At 44.1% G+C, this 24,913-nt stretch overlaps 1 protein-coding gene across 1 annotated transcript in view; it reads left to right on the forward strand.

Annotated features, from left to right (window-relative positions):
- Nucleotides 1-24,913, forward strand: part of LOC124789495 (protein THEM6-like) — a 206,225-nt gene that overhangs the window by 71,620 nt on the left and 109,692 nt on the right. Inside the window, exon 2 of the mRNA XM_047256876.1 lies at nt 22,196-22,418. Coding sequence (XP_047112832.1) covers nt 22,259-22,418 — 160 coding nt within the window. The 5' untranslated portion in view covers nt 22,196-22,258. The remainder of the gene's footprint in view (nt 1-22,195; nt 22,419-24,913) is intronic.

Consider the following 24,913-nt stretch of genomic DNA (forward strand, 5'->3'; position numbering starts at 1 on the left):
ACCAGCGTTCGTGCTGGACGTGCAGAACGCGTGAGACGACGCTTCATCCAGTCCCAAACATGCTCAATGGGGGACAGATCCGGAGATCTTGCTGGCCAGGGTAGTTGACTTGCACCTTCTAGAGCACGTAGGGTGGCACGGGATACATGCGGACGTGCATTGTCCTGTTGGAACAGCAAGTTCCCTTGCCGGTCTAGGAATGGTAGAACGATGGGTTCGATGACGGTTTGGATGTACCGTGCACTATTCAGTGTCCCCTCGACGATCACCAGTGGTGTACGGCCAGTGTAGGAGATCGCTCCCCACACCATGATGCCGGGTGTTGGCCCTGTGTGCCTCGGTCGTATGCAGTCCTGATTGTGGCGCTCACCTGTACAGCGCCAAACACGCATACGACCATCATTGGCACCAAGGCAGAAGCGACTCTCATCGCTGAAGACGACACGTCTCCATTCGTCCCTCCATTCACGCCTGTCGCGACACCACTGGAGGCGGGCTGCACGATGTTGGGGCGTGAGCGGAAGACGGCCTAACGGTGTGCGGGACCGTAGCCCAGCTTCATGGAGATGGTTGTGAATGGTCCTCGCCGATACCCCAGGAGCAACAGTGTCCCTAATTTGCCGGGAAGTGGCGGTGCGGTCCCCTACGGCACTGCGTAGGATCCTACGGTCTTGGCGTGCATCCGTGCGTCGCTGCGGTCCGGTCCCAGGTCGACGGGCACGTGCACCTTCCGCCGACCACTGGCGACAACATCGATGTACTGTGGAGACCTCACGCCCCACGTGTTGAGCAATTCGGCGGTACGTCCACCCGGCCTCCCGCATGCCCACTATACGCCCTCGCTCAAAGTCAGTCAACTGCACATACGGTTCACGTCCACGCTGTCGCGGCATGCTACCAGTGTTAAAGACTGCGATGGAGCTCGGTATGCCACGGCAAACTGGCTGACACTGACGGCGGCGGTGCACAAATGCTGCGCAGCTAGCGCCATTCGACAGCCAACACTGCGGTTCCTGGTGTGTCCGCTGCGCCGTGCGTGTGATCATTGCTTGTACAGCCCTCTCGCAGTGTCCGGAGCAAGTATGGTGGGTCTGACACACCGGTGTCAATGTGTTCTTTTTTCCATTTCCAGGAGTGTATTTTGCAAAGGAAAGTTTTTCGAAGGGGGTTTAATATTAGCAAGAGGCACTCCGAGTTCTATTTGTATAGTGTCTCCGAAGCTGTCAACGTACAAATTGCGGTTTAGAAAAAGTAGGATGTTGCAAATAGCAGTATAATGGTTCGAATGGCTCTAAGCACTATGGGACTTAACATCTGAGGTCATCAGTCCCCTAGAACTTAGATCTACTTAAACCTAACTAACCGAAGGACATTAAACAATCCATGCCCGAGGCAGGAGTCGAACCTGCGACCGTACCAGCAGCGTGGTTCCGAACTGAAGCACCTAGAACTGCTCGGCCACAGCGGTCGGAAAATAGCTGTATACGAAAAGTTCTTGTTTTCAGTGAAAAAGACTCACCAATCCCTGCCCAAAATTCGAAGAGCGATTTATTACTGAATTCTTTTGATTTCCCCCCGTGCCGTGAAGTGTGTGAAGATTTCTTCTTCGGCTGCTGAGTGATCTTCGGTGATGGAAGAGAGATGTGTCAATGCGTAACTGCTGTGATATTTGAATGAATGTGACAATTGAGTCAGTGAACGATGTTAAATCTGCTTTTTGTGATGGGCTATCACGAAGTAGAGATAATAAGCTTTGTTTACACTGAGGTGACACGTCATTGGATAGCGATATATACACACACATAGATAGCGGTACTATCGCGTACACAAGCTATTAAAAGGCAGTGAGTTGGAGCTGTCATTTGTACTTAAGTGATTCATGTGAAAACGTTTCCGACGCGATTATGGTCGCATGACAGGAATTAACAGAAACTTGGGACATTCCACTTCGGAAACCGTTACGGAATGCAATATTCAGGGATCCACACTGTCTGGAGTGTGCCGAGAATAACAAATTTCAGGCATTACCTCTCACCACGGACAATGTAGTGGCTGACGGCCTTCACTTACCGACCAAGAGCAGCCGCGTTTTCGCAGAGGTGTCAGTGCTAACAGACAAGGAACACTGCGTGAAATAACCACAGGAATCAATGTGGGATGTACGACGAACGTATCCGTTAGGACAGTGCGGCGAAATTTGGCGTTAATGGGCTGTGGCAGCAGACGACCGACGCGAGTGTCTTAGCTAATAGCACGACATCGCCATCAGCGCGCCTCGCGGGTTCGTGACCATATCTATTGGATCCTAGACGACAGGAACCCGTAGCCTGGTCAGATGAGTCGCGATATCAGTTGGTAAGAGCTGATGGTAGCGATGGAATGTGGTGCAGACCCCACGAAGTCATGGAACCAAGTTGTCAGTATGGCACTCTGCAAGTTGATGATGGCTCTATAATGGCGTGGGCTGTCCTCTGGTCCAAGGAAGGGGCTATGCTCGGCTACTTGGAGACCATTTGATTCTATTCATGGTTTTAATGTTCTCAAACGATAGAATTTTTCTGGATGCCAATGCGCCATGTCATCGGGCTACAATTGTCTGCGACTCGTGGAGGAAAAAAAAAAAAAATTCTGGACAATTCGAGCGAATGATTTGGCCACGCAGATCGCCCGACATACATACCATCGAAAATTCGTGTGACGTAACAGAGAGATCATTTCTTGCGCAAAATCCTGCACCGTCAACACTTCCGCAATTATTGACGTCTATAGAGACTGCATGACTCAATATTTCTGCAAGGGATTTCTAACGACTTGTTGAATGCATGGCAAGTAATTATTGCACTACGCCGGGCAAAAGGAGGTCCGACACAATACTAGGAGGTATCCCACGACTTCGTCACGCCAAAACTACAGAGGAGAAAGTCTACTGCTGTAATGAAAAGCAAAAACACACTGAATAAACGTAGCTATTGTGTATATTCCATGGACTGTTTATAGTTATAGTTTCCGTGTTGTATTCGATGTCATCCAAGCTGTCGGGGTAAGATACGGACCTACCCAGTAGTTCAGCATCTGATTCAGACAGACGCCTATGCATATGGAGGGATTGCTCGTTAAACCAAAACGTGTGAATGTGAAACGTCCCCTTGAAAAATTATAAATGACAGTACTGGAGAAACTCTTACGTTATTTGATTTTCAAACAGCTGAGTAAAATTGAACGTACTCAGACAGTTCTCTCTTTACTTTTTCTGATCATCACTAAACTGACACTATTTTTTTTTAGCGCAACGCAAGCTGTCTTTCAGTAATCCCTACAAAACAATGGCCCTGACCAACAATAACCTGTGCCGGCCGGAGTGGCCGTGCGGTTCTAGGCGCTGCAGTCTGGAGCCGAGCGACCGCTGCGGTCGCAGGTTCGAATCCTGCCTCGGGCATGGATGTGATGTGCTCAGGTTAGTTAGGTTTAATTAGTTCTAAGTTCTAGGCGACTGATGACCTCAGAAGTCAAGTCGCATAGTGCTCAGAGCCAGTTGAACCATTTGAACAATAACCTGTACCTTTCATGAATCACTTACCTCACAAAAATCTTCGTTACTCGAACTACTGCAATACAGCGAGTGCCAATACTGCCAGCTAAATAAGAGATTCTAACTACTGAAGGCACTAACTACTGATAGGCATAGTTAGCAAATGTAAGATTTTGATATAGAACGAACGATGTATTTACCTTAATAGTGTTCAAAAGTCATTATACATATATATATATATATATATATATATATATATATATATATATATATATATATATATTATAATTTTGACATACAATTAGTAGATCATAGTTCTAGAATGTTTACCGGTCTGAGAGTTGCTAATCTAGCTTCTGAGCAAGCTCTGTAGACATGGACGTTGAACAATAATTTAATGTTATCATGCAGAAGTTCTCATGTGTCACATTAACAAAGAACATGTACTCTACTTCGGGTAGAAATGCCGAGTGCTGCATGGACAAAGACAAAAGGTTTACTTTGTTCCTTCAGGTGATCAAAATCAAGCAGTGAATCAAGGCATGGGATACTGGTCACGTGACCACCCACCGAGACTGCCAGCGGAGCAGTGGCGCAGGTTCATGGCCCCCTCCAGTGAGCGAGCACGCGCTCCTAAACTTAGCGCACTCCGTCTCTGCACTTTCACCACTTTTACGATAGCCGTTATGTATCTTGCGCTTGTATTTTGGTGCATAACTGGTGCTCCTACCTGTTTTTGGCGGCCGCATTACCGTCTGCGTGATATTGTGCTGCCAACTGTTGCCAGAACTACTGACTGCCTGGCTAGTGTATAAACCTTGTCCACCAACGCCTAATAGAAGCTGGCCAGCCAGGTGTGAACTTCCATTTGGTCAGATGTAATCGTACTCTGGGGGGCCCAATAAATGACATTTTCATTCGTAAGATCATTTATCTGTTCATAATCCTGCAAAGTCACGTCTATAGACACTTCAGTATAAAGTCTTTGTACCCAGAGATAAGTGAAACTCTCGCCAGTGTGTGACAGATGTACCCATTACCCGCATCAGAGATCACTAACAACTAAACATTCCGGCGTGTAAAGAAACGATCTTGATGAAACTTGACGGGTGTGTAGAGGGGGCAACATAGTGCAGTACGTAGTTTTTTTGTGCCCAATTCCACTTTTAAGAGGCAAAGCACACCCTGAAAGGTGATTTGGCATATTAGGTTTAGAGGGAATTTCTTCTAAACGATGATATATAAAAGCAGTATAGGCTAATCAACTTCCCTAATAATTTGAAATTTTGCAAAATACTCCACCATTAAGAAAAAATGTTGAAACATTCAAGCGTCTTACCAGAGGACAAGAAACTTGTTCATCTGGTGATACCAAAGGCTCGACGGCACAGGCGTATAGCCGTAGTACGTAGATTGCTTTCTATGTTGGAACAACTTTGAGATTTTCAGATCTAGTTCTCTTGAATGACGGATGTGAATCTCCACTTGAGAAATAATATAACCAAGCTGCAGTCAGAACTACATAGTCAATTCACTTCAAGGCTTGCCAATGAACTGAAATATGCCTGATACGAATCAGGGTATTTAGAGGCTTGCCCGTGGCAGTTTGAAATCCTGCTGAACTTCGTTTTACATTGTTTTCCACCGTGTATATCAAGTGAAGACATTTCGTTCATTTTACGTGCTTTGTGTAAAAAAGGGGATGTTCTTAAGCATTTCTTTGCAGATTATGATTACAATGATTTTGTATCGGAAATTAATGTAAAACGTAAACTAACTTAAAACATCAAACAAATATAAGTAAAATTAATAATTAGTATAGTAATGAATGTTTAGACATTTAGTTAGGTACGTTGAATATAATCACAGCACATTCTGCGCAGCTTATTTTCCAAAAATATTTCAAAAACCACCTTTATTACATACGGAGTTATTTGGCTTGAAAACTTCTTCCATTTGTGTTACAAAAGTTTGTTCTTCAAAATTAATTAATCGTGGTGGGGTATATTGCAAAATTTCAAATTATAAGTTGATTAGCCTATACTGTTTCAAAGAACGTTAATTACTTAGAAACTTTTATATGAAAAACAGTTTCTATATGTCAACGTTTTTAAAATATTCCTTCTAGACCTAATATGACAAGCCCCTCTACACACTCGACAAGTTTCATAAAGATCGTTTATTCACACTCGGAAATGTTCCCTTGTAAATTAATATCCTGCAGCACTTGTCAAGTTATAACCAAGTTTGCACCTATAACACTAGCATATACAGCCCGTAATTTACACAGAAAACTTATACCGAGAGGTAGAAAGCTAGCTAATTAGGGTCTATCAGTAGGTAAAAACGCACTCGTTAAGTGTGTTGCCGAGACATTGACATAGACTGCCATTTATGTCATCAAATCCTTCACTCCTAGAGCCTTGATAAGCGTACAGGTATAGAGAACCTCTCATTTCAAAATCTTTCTTAGATGCTTCGCTCTGTCGAGTGGTGCTTTCCGAAACCAGTTGATTGCATTTATAGCCTTATAATAGGTTGGATCTTAGAAATGCCCTGAGATTCGAATTTATATCCGTCCATCCATTCATCATCAGATACTAAAGCAAACTGTTTATTGATTGATCCATCCTTCTGTCCCTCGCCAACTGTACCATTTGGTTGTATTGCCGCAGTTCGTTGCACCAACAACATTTTGTAATATGAAAATTTTCTTGTTTTTTTCCTAATGATTTTTCCTTTCAAGATATATCTTATGAAGTTGTAACGCCGAATTAAAGGTCCAGTTAATTTAGTTGCTGTTCTCTGTATCCTGTCAATGTCCTTTCGTCTTTAACCTATTTTAGTACTTCATTAGTTTTTCAGCCCAGGATGTTTTTGCAGCTGTTCTCCATATCTATATCTCTAATGCAATTTTTTTCTTTGCCCCGTGTCCACCCTTCACACTCACAGCTCTAAATGTTTCAAAAATATTTAGATGAGTTTCTTCCTTGTTTCTATATTAGGGTGTTTGGTTGTTAATAAATTGCTCGTACCTCTTAGTGCTACTTCAGACGCTGCAATTACTCTTTTAGCGTATATCATGCTTACGTTGTCACCTCTTATTGACTTAAGTAGCAAAAATAGTTTTCTCGCTTTAGCATTTCATTTCCTACCATAATGTTTTCCCTTCTATGCCTGTTCAGTTTATTTATGACAATTGTTTTAATATTTTTGGCGTTTATTTCCAGTTTGTGATTATTCAAGGCATCAGACAAAATATTTAACTTGCAGTTCATATCCTTGCCAGAGTCTAAGGCTACTATTCCACCAGTGAAATGAATACAATGTATTCGTTTACCATTAATTTAGATTTCTTTGGCGCGACTTTTCATTCATTGCTCTGCAGTTTCTGTTATTCTTGAGTGAATGGGGACAACCTTGTTTGACACCTCTTACTATCCTAGCCCCTTTCTTAGTGCAACTGATAATGTAATTCTGTACTCGGATTTTTGTTATTAATTGAGAATTAATATTTTGTCTTGCCAGTCTGTTCCAATTGTATTATGTTCCCCAAACAGTATTTTCCAGTTCACTTCACGAAAAGAAAAACCCGTATAAAGTGGTGTAGAAATTGTTCTGTGAGGAAAATGGAAAATATGTAACGACAGACTACCGACGGTAAAGTAAAAGGCTGGCCTAGGACATAGTGCTAGGTAAAAAATAGATTATATTTTAGTCAAATAAGGATACAGAAACTAAATAAAATGTAGTCATTTAAACCCTGGCTGAGTGATTGGTAGTGATCTCATAATAGTTACAGCCAAGTGTGGTAATAAACTTCAAAAGCAACAGACAAAGTGGTATGTAGACTGCAGAATGAAGATACAGCTGAGAAATTTAGAAAGGATATGGACAAGATATCTTAAGAAAGTGTAAGCTATCACTGAAGGAGCACATGCTGTGCTAGAAACAAAAAAACTAAAGCCAAGAAAGACTCGGAATTTGCAAGAAATATTGGATCTCGCAGAAAAACTTAAGGAAAATATCTTCGGACCGATGCAGAAAAAAAATTTGCCAGGTGCAGGGACTACTCACGTACTGGTGGTTCCAGACAAGTTTAACACGGTTCATAAATTCTGGGAATCGAGAATCCCGACGATTTTTGGTTGTTCTCGATATTGATACTCTCAATATAACTGTCCTGAGAATTTCAAGACTTTTAAGAATGTTTTAATTTCAATAGCAAAAAAGGGGCAGTCATCCTGGAGGGAGGCGACAGTTGAAATAATCAGTAACTCTCCAATCAGAGCGCGGATGTTTCTTTCACATAAAACTTTAAATGCCATATCTACGTGCAGTAATCGTTCCTGGATATCTGATAATGGGTAAATGCCGAAGTACGTCATATGAGCAATAAAGTCCTACCTTGAAGGATGTTTATCTTCTGCCATTGCGACCCTGTCAGCCTGAATGCAGAACTACCGATTGTTTAAAGTTTGACGTCGGATAACAAATGACAATAGAAATATTTTTCGTTTGGTGCGATAACAAGTCAAAAATTTTTGATTTTTTCCTATACTTGTATGGTGAAACCTCGCTTCTTGCCAGATTTCATGATTCTAGGTCAATGAAAAGTGCCCTATAGGTTTTAATAAGCGAGTTCGCGAGTATCAAAATATACATATATGGCCATTTTTTGTTGCATTGAGTTAGAAGGTTCAATTTTTTACACCGCCAAGGGACCGTGGTATATGACAAATTTCAACTTTATACGTGTATATGAGTCCTGAGAAAATAGCGAACAGTGGGGCAGACAGACCAAAACAAACGATAGTTATGTGCCGCATAGTAAATCATTAATGGCGAAGTCAAATAGACCACAAAGCAAAAACAGTTAAAATTTACTCACAGGTAAGTCTTGGTTATCATCTCTAGTTTCAAAATTTTGTCATCGCCATTTTGTGATAAGATTATCGCAAGAAGTAATAAGATCCTCGACACTTCCTGCGAACTGTCTGAGAATTTTAAAACTAAAGTAGCCATATACTGTGGTAATTCCAAATTCCTCGCCCAGAGTCTTAAGAACCAAATACTAAATGAAGGAATACATGTTTGGTCTGTTTCTCCAGCTCTTACCTGAACAGTAACACAATCTGCTGCACATAAACTTCTTTTCTGCAATACAGCACATCACACAGCGCGTAAGTGTTTATCATTACCGACGTATAAAAGTAGTTAAGTTTCTGCTTTGGATGGTGACCCCTTTGTGTTATTTACAATAACAATGTTTCCAAAACGGTTCTAACAAAATATTAAGAGTTGTGTTAAATTAATGTGCGTTTTACATTATTTCACTATAGTGTATTCATTGTTACAGTATGACAAGATTGTCCGCCACTTTGAAGTCCGCTGTACGCTCTCTCTCTCTCTCTCTCTCTCTCTCTCTCTCTCTCTCTCTCTCTCTCTGAGTTTTAATGGACTTCTGCTGTCAGACCACCGTACCCCTCCTGTCAGGAAGTTCCATATGCTTGACATCTCGGGGGAAATGAAAGCGCGACTAGCATGCGGCACGCGAATTCAGCAGGTGGGTTCCTAGAAGCGACTGGTGATTACATTAATAGTCACGTGTCCGTATGAATGTCCTCTCAGATGTGCACAGTTTCATTTCCCGAGAGCGGTCGTTTTCTACGAAAACTGGCGGCTTTTTTCCAGAATAAAATTTCCTGAATAGACAAACATTGTTACTACCGATTGTGGAATTGTGTGTAAATGATTTTGTCGCCATAACCTGGCGTCTAGTCCTAAATACAAAATATACTCTTGCACGTAAGAAGTAATTAAATGTTTCTAAACAAAAAGGTTTAAATGTTTTGTGAAATGATTTTTGTAGTACTAAGAAATAAAATAGAAAAATATTAGACTCGCCTTTTGAATGATGCTCGTAACCACGTACAGCAGGTGAGGTGCCGATTGAGAATTTTAAGTTCAATATTTATCTTATAATCTTAGAATTGTAAAGAGTTCTAGAGAATATTTGTCTAACCGGTTATGCAGACCGTGCATCCTGTTGCTGTGTGGCCTTGGCAAATTTCTATTACCTGTGCCTGAAGGTGTAAAAAGTCCCAACAATTTTTTAGCCTCAAATTTTCAGTGGCTAAATTTTCAGTGGCTAAATTTTCAGTGGCTAAATTTTCAGTGGCTAAATTTTCAGTGGCTAAATTTTCAGTGGCTAAATTTTCAGTGGCTAAATTTTCAGTGGCTAAATTTTCAGTGGCTAAATTTTCAGTGGCTAAATTTTCAGTGGCTAAATTTTCAGTGGCTAAATTTTCAGTGGCTAAATTTTCAGTGGCTAAATTTTCAGTGGCTAAATTTTCAGTGGCTAAATTTTCAGTGGCTAAATTTTCAGTGGCTAAATTTTCAGTGGCTAAATTTTCAGTGGCTAAATTTTCAGTGGCTAAATTTTCAGTGGCTAAATTTTCAGTGGCTAAATTTTCAGTGGCTAAATTTTCAGTGGCTAATCAAATATCAGGAAGTGCGAATTCTCAATCTGCACCTCATCAGCTGTAGCTGATTTCGAGCATCATTCAAAGGTGCATCAAATATTGCTCTGATCTATTTTATTTCTTATTTTTAGACAAAGCATTTGAGAAACCTTGAAACTTTCATACTTTTATTTTAATTTTTTTGTTCAGAAAGCTATTCTCAGAATGAAAAGAGTTTAGTACTTGGTTCGAAGGAAGGCAATTAGACAGTTAAATATCACACTAATGTAACTAAGGAAAAAATGACCATGGTTTGAAGAGATGAACTTAGACACTTCATTTTTGCATACGTAGCAGCAGCTGTTGGTGAAATATTTTTTCCTACAGCCACAATTTTTTTTCTTAATTACCTTGATTACTTTCAAGCAAATAACTTTTTTTTTTTCTTCATACTCGATCTTATTCTGGGCAGTCTGATACCCCACGAAATAAGGACAAAGACCCAGTGTGTAAGTTAATGGGCGTCATGCTTTCATTAGTCAAACATTTGACTAAACCCAACAGTTCTTAATACGTTTTTGTCATGATGACATAGTTCGGGACCGTGGCTGTTATTTGAAAACAAAAGTTGGTGTTGAGACAGCAACACTGACAGCAACGCCACCATGTTGAATGAGTTTCGTGCATCCACAGGACGTCGTGTTACAACTCAAATTGTGCTTAATAGGCTTTATGATGCGCAACTTCACTCCCGACGTCCATAGCGAGGTGCACCTTTGCAACCATGACGCCATGCAACGCGGTACAGATGGGCCCAACAACATGCCGAACGGACCGCTCAGGATAGGCATCACGTCCTCTTCGCCGATGAGTGTCGCATATGCCTTCAACCAGAAAATCGTCGGAGACGTGTTGGAAGGCGATCCGGTCAGGCTGAACGCCTTAGGCACACTGTCCAGCGAGTGCAGCAAGGTGGAGGTTCCCTGCTGTTCTGGGCTGACATTATGTGGGGCCGACGTACGCCGCTGGTGGTCATGGAAGGCGCCGTAACGACTGTACGATAGGTGAATGCCATCTTCCGACCGATAGTGCAACCATATCAGCAGCATACTGGGGGGGCCATCAGTCTTCATGGACGACAATTCGCGCCCTCCATCGTGCACATCTTGTTAATGACTTCCTTCAGGATAACGACATCGCTCGACTAGAGTGGCCAGCATGTTCTCCAGACACGAAACCTGTCGAACATGCCTGAGATAGATTGAAATGGGTTGTTTACGGAAGACGTGACCCACGAACCACTCTGAGGGATCTATGCCGAATCGCCGTTGAGGAGTGGGACAATCTGGACCAACAGTGTCTTGATGAACTTCATTAGTATGCCACGATGAATACATGCAAACATCAATCCAAGAGAATGTGCTGCTGGGTATTAGAGTTGCCGTTGTGTGCAGCAGGCTGGACCACCACCTCTGAAGGTCTCGCTGTATGATGGTACAACATGTAATGGGTGGTTTTCATGAGCAATAAAAAGGGCGGAAATGATGTTTATGATGATCTCTAGTCAAATTTTCTGTACAGGTTACGGAACTCACACAACCGAGGTGATGCAAAACTTTTTTTGATGTGTGTAGTTTCCTGGACATCTTGTAGGTTCAGTTACAGCGTATCGGTGATGGGTGGTTAGTAGCGACCCGCCCGGCTTCGTAACGGTAGCACGAAGTGTCTACGGCCGTGAGACTTCTCAAGCGTAGCAGTGGTAAATTATGAACATAGAATCTCCTCGCGAATCGGTGAGTGCATTGCCGAAATGTCATAATTGCCGCAGTAGTGCCTGACAAATCTTCAAATGCAGGCATAAAAACGCAGCGGGGTACATTGCTTTTCGGTATCTATACATACCACTAAATGTCATTAGATTCTCAAGTTTTTCCTTTGCTTTTACAATTTCATGTGATAGAAACCTTAAACTCCGCTTGTCGTACTTGCTTTCGAACGTTTCTTATTCGGCGGTTTCTTATTCGGCGGTTTCTTATTCGGCGGTTTCTTATTCGGCGGTTTCTTATTCGGCGGTTTCTTATTCGGCGGTTTCTTATTCGGCGGTTTCTTATTCGGCGGTTTCTTATTCGGCGGTTTCAAAAACAGATTTACACACAATACTTACGAAAAAATATCTCAACAATCGGCGTAAGTATTCGAATAAATTTCCTTCCGTGAATACTTTAAAAGTCAAAATACACCGATGGGCAAGTATTTATAGCAGATGTCAGAATATCATTTAGTCACAAAAAATTGTTTACAATTTTTGATTCTGCATAAGACATTCTCGTGGCAAACCTTTAAAACCAAAACGTTTGTCTGGATTCTTCTTAACGCTCTAAAGTTATTTCAGCTACTTTCGCAAAGTAACCCAACTCTCTATATGCACTAAATGGTTTACAAGTGCACAGTACATTTCGAATGTTATTCAGTCCGATGTTAGCTCTCTGTTGTAGCGATTCGTGCTTCTAGAGATTAATGTGAACGTTGCGATTTCGGTAAATATCTCAGACTTTTTGGAGAGCATCGATACGGAACGCTAAGCTTTATGAGGTCGATGTCACTAGCTGCTTCCGTAAAATATACGCCTCCAGTTTCCTATTCCATTCACGGATGGTAATGCGTGTGGCGGAACCGGTTTATAGTATTTGGTGGCTTGAATTGCTTATAAATGATATTTCAGGTAGATCAAAAAAAAAATTTTAATCAGTTTGATGTCAAAAATGATTATCCGGCTAATATTTGTCACTCTGCTAAGGAAATCTGCACTTGTTGTGTAGAAATGTGGTTTGTAAAGTCGTGTGAGTAGCAGTAAATTGCATGTCATTTTTCTCTAGCAAAAGGAACGTTTAGTCACAAAATACTACCCGCGCGCAACACTGACGTATCTCCTATTAAAATATTTCATGTAAATCGTCCGAAATAGTTAGGCTTCATACGTCAGCAAATAAGAAATTGATATTACGTAACGTGCTATGAGCACTGTATTTAAGGATTCTATCTGAGTTGAATTCTGCCTTTTAAAGTAGATTCAGGACCACCAGTGCACATTTACTTCCATTCATTTACATCTAACAACAGTTAGGTTTGTTACAATTCTCGATTCAAAACTGCCGCCGAGATATTTTTGCTAAGATGGCGGCAGACAGACGATAGTAAATTTGTCTATTGTTATTCTCGATTTGTTACCAACGTAATATATTCAGATAAAACTCTTTAAGCCTTTTATCTCTATTCTTTAGCATTTAAAATCATTTTCAGTGATAAATACCGACATTTTTTTATACCACCTACTAGTAAACTCCGCTGTAAGTTACTAGCGCTAATGGCTGCGCTCCTAATTGCGTAGCCGAAAATTAACACTCAAAAACATTAATTAGACTGGATTACAATTGAGATAAATACAAATCCACGTCTAGACAATAGCGACTCTATTTTTCAAATAATTAACAATATAGTTACAGGTTTTCTCTTTACAGACCTCACACGTCTCACGTCCGAACTGTTCATGGGTTAGCACAGATAGAACCACTGAACCGCAATTATCACAGATAACAAAAAAGATTATAATTGTCGTTGTCCATGAATGTAGTTCTCTGATAAGTTTTAATTCATACAGTAATTTCATTATTACATAAATAATGAAATAATTCGTCATTTTTACACGATACAGTCCTTTTATACGTATTATCGATAACATTTGTTGAGGTTTGTACACTTAGTTAATTTTAACATTCTGTGGCTAGAACATAGTGTCTTGGATATTACATGCGGCAACATTGATAGAGGGTACCGTACTATATGAACCCCAATTCGTGTCGCGGATCATTAGGTGAGAGGGAGTGGTGTCCTTGAATCTGCTAAATGTGTCAGTTGCACCAAATATCTGGTATAAGCTTAAACAGACAAACCCGTCCATGTGTGAGAAAAGACATCCAATGAGACAGGCTGCTTACGTGACGTGTACGTCATTTGATTTTTCTGTACAGATCAGAAAGTGACCATGTATAGCATGAATCCGAGCTCCACTGAAACAATTCTGGATGTTGTTCGGGGGTATTTTGAGGATTTTGGTGTAACGGACCCGTGGCATCCGACGAGGCGTTCGAGCAATTAAATTTCATCGGATTTATACAGTGCAAACGCCGATGGTATGAGCTATGTGTGATGTTTAAACATTCTTTCTTTCAGTCAGTCCATTCAGCCATGTGATAAGTAAGAAACCAATGTATATTGTACTGACTGAGATCACAACTTAGAGCATGTAATCGCTCTGATTCCCATTAACAAGAGAGTTGTCAGTACCAATAATCTCTACCTTGTGGACGCTGTGAAATGTAAATAATTATGAAACATAAACTCACAAAACCTACAGAACTCAGGCAATTAGTAGCAACGTCTGAAATCATCGTATTTTGCTCTAATTATTAACGCAGTGGTGTTCAGTTTTCGTGTGTTAGCCAAAGTGCCTGAAACCAGTTTGGAAAAAATTGGAAACTGCTATTATCCATATGTATAAGATATATGTGACTAAAATCACTAATTTTGAAAGTAATTAAAAAATTTGCGGTATTATGCAACCCAGATCACAACAAATCAAAGAGTGTGAGATTTAAAACATTCCCAGCGGTGAATGCTCGCCCAAAGACGGCCAGAGGATTCTCTCCAGAAATATCGTGGCAACAAATTATAGCCATCCGGACTTCGCTCGAAATTTTATGGAAAATCAAAAGATACTTTCTGTGTAAAAGACAGCATTACTGCTGATACTACTGAAAAAAATGGTTCAAATGGCTCTGAGCACTATGGGACTTTACTTCTGAGGTCATCAGGTCCCTAGAACTTAGAACTACTTAGACCTAACTAACCTAATGACATCACACACATACATGCCCGGGGCAGGATTCGAACCTGCGACCGTAGTGGTCACGCGGTGCCAGACTGAAGCACCCAGAATCGCAGGCTGACCCATGGTTTCCTTTTGCGTGATGAGCCACCCCCGCTATGTGGTTGTGGAGCCTTCCAGTCAGTGGCCCACATTTTGGTTGAATGCCCCCTTCTTTTGGCTCTGCGTGCTAAGTACAGACTCCCCCACACTTTACCTTTGATGTTGGCTGACGATTCCCGGATGGTCTCTCTGGTTCTAGGTTTCCTCCGGGAGAGTGGTTTTTATTCTCAGTTTTAAAGTTTTTAATCTCCCTCTGGTGTTGGGGCAGGGCGGTGAGTGTTTGGGTGTCTCCCACTGTAGGCAGTGTTCAGAGATTCCCGATTCACCTCCCTGACCGGAATCCTCTTTTCTTCCCCTTTTACTCTGTTTTTACCCCTTCTTTTTAAGGCTTGGTTAGTTTTTCTATTCCCATACGTACTTTCTGCATTATAGCAGTTGTACCTTTTAAGTCACAGGTGGTCTTGCCTATGCTGCTTCAGCATAGTGTTGGGTTCGTTCTCTTGCCAACTTCCCTCATTTGTTTTTACTAATGACAACGTGACTGCCCTTTTACGTTTCCCCTTTTTCCGTTTTATTGTTCTGACTTTTCTGAGATGTCCCGTTCGCAGAATGGAGTCTATTTGCAACAAGGGACTGATGACCTTGCTGTTTGGTCCCTTTAACCTCAAACAAACAACCAACCAACCAACCCAGAATCGCTCGGCCACACCGGCCGGCTTCAGCTAAGTAATGTAAAATTATGACTGGGTGCTACGGTGCTATGGTTTATACTTGACATGGCCAAACTTTCCCCCCAGGGGGTCCACAACTCTTTTGTGGATACGTGCGTAGCGAGCATGGGACCCCGACCTAATGTGGCCCTCCTTCCTTTTCCGCTTCCTTCCCTATCCATCTTCGCCCCCCCCCCTCCCCTCACCTCTGGCTCTTTCCTTCCCTTTCTCCCCCTCTGGGAGTATGGTTTGTGCCTATGTCCGGAGACAGACCCTCGTAAATGTAACACATTCTTCGCCTTCTCTGCTTGGATGGCTTCATCCTTCCTTTGTCCTTCTCTTTTCCTTACCTCTTCTCTTTATTCTTTTCTCCGCTGTGGCGTTTGAGACCTCTCTTCCTTCCTTTCCCTTTCCTTCCTTTCCCTTTCCTTCCTTTCCCTTTCCTTCCTTTCCCTTTCCTTCCTTTCCCTTTCCTTCCTTTCCCTTTCCTTCCTTTCCCTTTCCTTCCTTTCCCTTTCCTTCCTTTCCCTTTCCTTCCTTTCCCTTTCCTTCCTTTCCCTTTCCTTCCTTTCCCTTTCCTTCCTTTCCCTTTCCTTCCTTTCCCTTTCCTTCCTTTCCCTTTCCTTGCTTTCCCTTTCCTTGCTTTCCCTTTCCTTGCTTTCCCTTTCCTTGCTTTCCCTTTCCTTGCTTTCCCTTTCCTTGCTTTCCCTTTCCTTGCTTTCCCTTTCCTTGCTTTCCCTTTCCTTGCTTTCCCTTTCCTTGCTTTCCCTTTCCTTGCTTCCTCCCTGTGCATGTCTGAAGGCCGACCCATGCATTTTCATGCATAGCCAGTGACGGGGTAACGCGTAATTCCCCGCCCCGGGTAGACAGGTAGGACATGTACGTACCCCCTGGTAACGGCCAGGCCCAGGGAGGGGTGATTACCCGAGCTGATACCTTCCGAAAGTGCCGATTAGTCCCTCCGTCCGTTTCTCGGGAGGTATGACCTGAGGTGTGACCTGAGGTGTGAACAATCACCTAAGGCGAGAGTGCCCTCAGAGGGCCCCCACAAGGGAGGAGCGCGCCATCGGAGACGCCGGTAATCATGGGGGATTCTTCCGCAATGGTTTCCTCATCTTCCACTATGTCTGCTCACAAGCGTAAGTTCACTGAGTCTCAGCCACAGACAGTTCTTCCATCGTTGCCACAGTTCCTTGTTTCTCAGTCTGACGAAGATCACGACTTCTCCACGGTCAAACCTTTCATTATTCAGAATGGTGTCGACGCAATTGCAGGTCCTGTAAAATCTTGTTCCAGATTACGGAATGGCACCTTGTTGTTAGAAACAGTCTGTGCCCTCCAGGCACAAAAATTGCTGCGTACTTCACTGCTCCACACCTTCCCTGTCCAGGTGGAAGTGCACCGCACCTTAAATTCCTTACGTGGAGTCGTTTATACTCGCTCCCTCGACGGATTGTCCGACGAGGAAATTCAACACTACCTGTCTGACCAGGGCGTAATGGCTGTTCATAGTCATGAAACGGGTTGACACGAACATCATTCCAACCCGTACTGTCTTCTTGACAGTTGACAAAGTTCAACTCCCATCGAAAATCAAAGCGGGCTATCAGATAATTTCCGTTCGCCCTTACGTCCCAAACCCTACGCGTTGCTATCGGTGTCAGCGGTTCAATCACACCAGCCAGTCCTGTTCCAATCTGGCCAAATGTGTTACGTGTGGCAAGGATACCCATGAGGGTGCTTGTCCACCTCCATCCCCTCGTTGCATCAACTGTATGGGTGACCACGCTGCTTCCTCTCGAGATTGCCCCATTTTTAAAGACGAAAAGCTCATTCAGGAAATCAGAGTGAAGGAAAAGTTGTCGACCTTTGCTGCTCGAAAATTATTCGCCAGCCGAAAGCCCACTGTGCCTCAGACAGGAAAATACAGCACTGTCCTTGCCTCTCCTCGGCCAACAAAGGAGGCGGCCACGCAGACTTGTGATCTCACCTTTAGTGGCACGGTCGTCAGATCGGCCAGCGCAAAGATCGCCCGTTCAACCTCCCCACTTTAGCCTGCTTCATCTATGGCTCACCCTTCATCGGGTTCTGATAAATCTCGATCCCAAAAGTTAGACACCCGGACTTCCAAAAAAGAGCATACTCGTGAAGATTTTTTATGTACCCCAACTTCACAACCATCTGTTCTTCCTTCATCTAAACATCGTTTCCAAGAAGGCTAATAAGAAACCCAGTTCCTCTCCTTCTCCGCCACGGCGTGTCTCATCTACAGCACCACCTGGCGGTAACCGCCCTCGGCCGTCTTCTGTGTCGCCGAAGTGCACTGCTGGCGGCCGATCAACCGGCCGATGGCTGGTGGCAGGAGCTGCTCCTGAACAACCTATGGATCAGTATCTTCTGCCTTCGACTGAATGCCGTTCCATGCTGTCGGTCGCAAGTTTGGTCACATTCTTCCATTTTCTGTCCACCCTATGTCCATTATCCATTGGAATATCCGCGGAATTGGAGCCAATCGGGTTGAATTGACGATCCTCTTACGATCCTACTCGCCAGTCACCTTCTGTCTTCAGGAAACAAAGCTGCGTCCCCACGACCGCTTTGTCTTCCCCCATTTTCAGTCAGTCCGATTTGATCTCCCCTCTGTCGAAGGTACTCCAGCACATGGAGGACTCATGATCCTTCTCCATAATACTCTCCATTATCACCCAATCCCCATAAACACTTCCTTCCAAGCAGTCGCTGTCCGTCATTCCCTTTCTGGATACACCTTCTCTCTTCGTACTGTATACATTCCATCGTCCACATCAATGGCACGAGCTGATCTCCTTCATCTTCTTGGTCAGCTTCCACCCTCCTATTTGTTGGTTGGAGACTTCAATGCCCGCCACCCGCTTTGGGGATCTCCACATCCTTGTCCGCGTGGCTCACTATCGCTAGACGTCTTCCACCAAGCGGATCTAGTTTGCCTCAACACTGGGGTCCCTATATTTTTGTCTGCCTCCACGACAAATTTCTCTCATTTGGACCTTTCGGTCGGTACTGTTCCGCTAGCTCGGCGCTTCGAATGGTTCGCCCTTGCTGATACACACTCGAGTGACCACTTTCCATGTGTCCTTCGATTGCAGCCTCAACTGCCATATATGCGCCCGAGACGCTGGAAGTTTGCCCAAGCCAATTGGACACTTTTTTCGTCTCCAGCGACATTCGATGACAGTCACGTTCCTAGCATCGACGATGAGGTCACTCATATTACAAACGTTATTCTTACAGCTGCGGAACGTTCAATACCTCGCACCTCCGAATTGCCCAGGCGCCCCCCAGTTCCTTGGTGGAACAAGGCGTGCCGTGACGCAATACGTGAGCGGCGACGTGCTATTCGCGTTTTCAGACACCATCCTACATTGGCCAAATGTATCCGCTATAAGTAGTTCCGTGCGCGATGCCGTCGTGTCATCCGCGATAGCAAGAAGGCAAGCTGGAAATTCTTTATTAGCTCATTTAACACCTTCACTCCCTCCTCGGAAGTTTGGAGTCCGATTCGACGGTTATCAGGCGCGCCTAGTTTCTCCCCGGTCTCTGGGCTCACTGTCGCGCATGATACATTAGTGGACCCCGTCGCAATTTCTAACTCATTGGGTCAACACTTTGCTGAGATTTCGAGCTCTTCAAATTACCCGCCAGCGTTTCTCCCGAAGAAACGTGCAGCGGAAGTGCGACCTCTTGCTTTCTGCTCTCAAAATCGCGAAAGCTACAATATTGTTTTCTCCACGCGGGAACTCCAACATGCACTCTCTTCTTCTCGCTCCTCCGCCCCAGGACCGGTTGGTATCCACGTCCAAATGTTGCTGCATTTATCAACCCATAGTCTGCGTTACCTCCTTCGCCTTTATAATCGAATTTGGACCGACAGTACTTTTCCCAAACGGTGGCGGGAAGTTATCGTCGTTCCTGTTCTGAAACCTGGCAAGGACAAACATCTCCCCTCTAGCTATCGCCCCATTTCTCTCAAGAGTAGTGTATGTAAGGTTTTGGAGCGTATGGTGAATTGCCGTTTAGCCTGGTGGCTGGAGTCCCGCAGTCTTTTAACGACTGCCCAATGCGCTTTCCGAAAGCATCGTTCTGCAGTTGACCATCTTGTTGCTCTCTCCACTTATATCATGAACAATTTTCTCCGGAAACGCCAAACAGTAGCAATATTTTTTGATCTGGAGAGATCATACGATACCTGTTGGAGGACAGGCATCCTCCGCACACTGTTCTCTTGGGGCTTTCGCGGTCGGTTGCCCCCTTTTTCTTGGCGAATGCGGGTAAACACTACTCTCTCCCGTACTTTCTCCCAAGAAAACAGGGTACCCCAGGGCTGCGTGCTAAGTGTTGTACTGTTTGCCATCGCCATTAATCCAATTATGGATTGTCTCCTTCCTGATGTCTCGGGCTCCCTCTTTGTGGACGATTTTGCGATCTACTACAGCTCTCAACGGACCAGCCTTATTGAAAGACGTCTTCAAGGCTGTCTCGACCGCCTCCACTCTTGCAGCATCGAAACAGGCTTCCGCTTTTCTCCCAGTAAGACCGTTTGTATTAATTTTTGGCGTCGTACGGAGTTTCTTCCACCTTCCTTACATCTAGGACCTGTCAACCTTCCGTTTTCGGACGTCGCTAAATTCTTGGGTCTTATGTTTGACAGAAAACTGTGTTGGTCCTTCTACGTTTCCTATCTTTCGGCTCGCTGTCTGCGATCGCTCAACACCCTCCGTGTCCTGAATGGTACCTCCTGGGGAACGGACCGAGTCGTCCTTCTCCGCCTCTATCGCGCCTTAGTGCGCTCGAAATTGGATTATGGAAGCATAGTTTACTCCTGCTCGGCCGTCTATTCTTCAGCGTCTCGACTCTACCCACCACCGTGGATTACGTTTAGTGTCTGGAGCTTTTTACACCAGCCCTGTGGAAAGCCTTTATGCTGAGACTGCTGAACCTCCGCTGTCCAATCGGCGAGCTGTCCTAAGTCGTTATGCTAGCCATTTGTCTTCCATGCCTGCTAATCCGGCCCATGACATTTTTTTCGACGCCTCCTTGGATTTAGTGTATGCAGGCCGTCCTTCCTCCCTACTACCACCGGGAGTCCGCTTCCGTCAACTACTCCATTCTCTTTCCTTCCGTTTTCCTAAAATTTTCTTGACAGCTTGGGGCACAGCACCATCTTGGATTCGTCCCCGGACCTGCCTGCTCCGTGACCTTTGTTTCCCAAGGATGGTACCCCTTCACTTGTTTATCATCGGGTATTTTCTGCTCTGTGCACAAATGAAGGAAGCCACATTTATTTACACTGGCGGCTCAAAAACATCGTTTGGTGTAGGGAGTGCGTATATTGTTGGCGACACCCCAAATCGATTTCGGCTTCCCGACCAGTGTTCGGTTTATACTGCGGAGCTTTACGCTGTTCTCCAGGCTGTCCAATACATCCGTCGCCATCAGCGGATACAGTATGTTATCTGTTCAGATTCTCTCAGCTCTCTCCTCAGTCTCAAAGCTCTCTACCCTGTCCACCCCCTGGTCCATCGGATTCAGACTGCCTCCACTTGCTCCACTTTGGGGCGTCTTGGTGACGTTCCTCTGGATCCCAGGACACGTTGGTATCTGTGGAAATGAGGCGGCCGATATAGCGGCCAAGGCTGCAGTCTCTCTTCTTCGGCCAGCTATTCGCACGATTCCCTTCGCCGATCTACGGAGTGTTTTATGTCGTCGTGTTGTTCTTTTATGGCATGCAGATTGGTCGACACTACCCCATAATAAATTGCGGGACGTGAAAGATCTTCCCTGTGCTTGGACCTCTTCCTCCCGAACGCGTCGTCGGGAGGAGGTAATTTTAACTAGACTCCGGATACGGCACTGTCTTTTTAGCCATCGACATCTTTTAAGCGGCGATCCTGCCCCACTCTGTCCCCACTGCTCTCAGCTGTGGACGGTAAGACACCTTTTACTTGAGTGCCCCTATTTTACTCCGTTACGCGCCCGTCTACAGCTGTCGCCTGAAATATCGTCCATTTTAACAGATGACACTCGCTCAGCCGATCGCGTTCTCGAGTTTATTAGTGCCAGTGAGACGACGTCAGTCATTTGAAGCTCTTTTTGGGCCAACCCACCACTTTCTATAGTGGTTTTTTAACCTTTCCATCTGCTTTTAGTTTCTCCAATTTTTTGAGTTTCGTTCCCATTGCTGCTGGTTTCCGGTTTGGTTAGCATGCCCAAACTTTGGCATGTAACAGTTTAGTGTCAACAGCTTCTGAAGAAGGCCAAATTATTTTGGCTGAAACCTAGGTAAAGATTGGTTTCTATTTGCAACTGAGGCTGACGCGTTATCTGTTTAATTTTGTACGTAGTGAAATAATCTTTAATACCTAAATATGGTTCTTTCAACAATGAGGTGATTGTTCAAAAGCCTATGTAAGAGTGGGACTGTTTAGACCGGGTAGACACTCAGAATGCTGACTGTGTGTGCCCGCAGGAGCGCACCGGAGTGCTGACGTGATGGCCTGGTAGCCTGCAGCCGGCAGCCGAGGACTCCGCCATGCTGGTGCTGTGCTACGTGCTGGGGGGCGTGGCGCTGCTCGTGCTCACGCTCTACCTCACGCTCGAGTTCCACTACTTCATGCGCATGGCCATCAGCGTCCTCATCGCCAGGTTCTTCAAGTCAAAGGTCGCCATCCTCGACGAGACCTACACCTATGGTGAGCATGTCTAAAAGACGCAAATGGATATTTAGAAGGTACATCACAATAGCGAAAACACTTAGGGTGGAAGTACACAGTAAATGAGGCAAACAGTTTTCGAATACACTCTAAGACAAAAGAAGCGACGCACCAAAAGGAATTATCCGTAAAGGGCTGAAATCTGCAGATCTGATGTACATGTACAAACTAACATAATTCCAGAAATCTTGTTTGATTTATTCAAGAGAAGTAGATTGGCGAACTGAGCAAGTCAATAGCGCGTTCGTTCACCTCTGGCCCTTATGCAAGCAGTTTTTCGGCTTGATATTAATTGGTAGTTTCTGGATGTCCTCCTGAGGGATACTGTGCAAAATTATGCAAATAGTGCGTTAGATCATTGAAATACCGAGCTGTTTGTAGGGCCCTACCTGTAAATTTACAAAAGTTCTCAACTGGTGAGAGATTCGGCAAACTTGCTGGCCAAGGCAGCGTTTGAAAAGCTCCAACACGAGCAGTAGAAGCTCTCACCGTGTACGAGCTGGAACTATCTTGCTGAAGTACGTCTGCCATGAAGGGCAACAGAACTGGTTGTTAGAATACCGTCGACGTATCACTGTACTGTAAGGGTGCACCTGATGACAACCAAAGGTCATTATAATAAAATGAATACTCCTAGCCGCATACAGGCGTTGATATACTTCAACGGGGACAGTTGAAAATGTGTGACCTGACCGGGCCTCGAACCCGGGATCTCCTGCTTAAATGGCAGAGGCTCTATACTTCTGAGCCACCGAGGACACAGAGGATAGTGGGACTGCAGGAACTTCTCTCTGACACGCCTCCCGTGAGACCCACATTCCCAACTTAACGTCCCGCACTATATTCGTAGTGCCCCTGCCCATTATACTCGTTATTCACGGCTTTTTGCCGATTCCCGTATTGGGCACTGTTTGTGCTATACACGTCATCAGTTATGACAATTTCTGGCGATAATGAGCGAGAAAGTATTCCAGATATAATAAGAGGCTATGTAACAAGAGATAATTGCGTCCAAGAATGTCGAAACGATAAACGCTGATTCCATACACATACGTGATTGTATTAGGAACGTGAAGTCAGTGTACTAAGCGTTATAGGATACAGACAATATCTTGGTTCACCAGTAATGAAATATTTGGAGAATTGGCGTTAGCCCGGCTTTATTGTCTTGGCTCTCTTAACTTTTTTTCCCCCGACGGAGGAGGAGGAGGAGCTGGTCCATCACATCGCGTCCCAGCCTGGAGGACCTGGTCATTTTTACTAAAGGTTGTCTTCCTTTAGCCGTTGATAAGACAATAAGCAACTACAAGGTAGCAGCTGCTAATTTTAAATTCCCCGTTATCCCCCATACCTAGAGAGAGCATTCTCCTATGTGCAACCTAGGGAGGCGTCCGATGCGAGACTAGCAACTTCACACGGGGTTACTGAAAAATGTAAATACCTTCTAAAACCGAGGGGAGGGGGGTGGTGTTGGACCCGAATTATTTTGCGGGCTGTCAGTAAAACTGCAGAATTGATGCAGTATGATAGCTTTCAAATATGGAGAGAGAGGTGCATGAGACATCCTTTGTAACGTAAGCTCCCGTTGGTTTTCTTCATTCTATTCGTGTTTGTATTGGAATTAGATTGCACGCTACATGAAAGATTTGGATTCGCATTCTGGGATACAAGCAGTAAGTGTATCAGTTCCTAGAAGTTAACTGTAGCGAACACGCGTCTGCAACCTGGAGCACTCTAATTTTCCTCCAGTAACTTTCCACACACAGTGCTCTTCGTTTACCATGTGTCTTCCAAAGTGACGAAGGAAGATGGTTCCTTGCTGTTGCGGCTGGTACCTCTGTGTTGAACTAAGCTCTTCTTAATAATTTTATTATTATTATTATTATTATTATTATTATTATTATTATTACTATTATTATTACACACGTTACAGGCCTTTCTCAGACCACGCGAAGCATTTATGACTACTTGTTCTTTCTATCCTTGCAGTACTCTTTCATTCGTTCGCTTATTATTATTAATATTATTATTATTATTATTATTAACATTTACATCATTGTCATCAGCATTATTATTATTATTTCGTGTGGCTCACTGGCCTGGTGCAAGTCTTTCTATTGGACGCCACATCGGCATCTTGTGTATCCCTAACCAATCCCATTTATATAAATGGGAAAAGGGAATCTATAGTTTAACGTAAAATCCGAACCACGTGCCGATTTAAAGACTTCTCACACCGTTGGGAGGTGACGGCTAGGTTAAAACGCAAACTGAGAAAACCAAGGCCCGACCGGGATTCGATCCCGCGATCCCTCGGTTCCCAGTCATACACTTTACCGCTAGAGAGCCAGGCCCGACATAGCTCAGCAGTCTCCCACATCTGTTGCGTTCTGCTTCGACGCAATAGAAAACAGTTGACGTCACTTAGGTTACGATTTGTGTTGAATTGGTCCGTGAGTATCTTTAGATTTTGA

The sequence above is a fragment of the Schistocerca piceifrons genome, chromosome 3, assembly GCF_021461385.2.
Source record: "Schistocerca piceifrons isolate TAMUIC-IGC-003096 chromosome 3, iqSchPice1.1, whole genome shotgun sequence".
In the NCBI taxonomy this organism is placed as follows: domain Eukaryota; kingdom Metazoa; phylum Arthropoda; class Insecta; order Orthoptera; family Acrididae; genus Schistocerca; species Schistocerca piceifrons.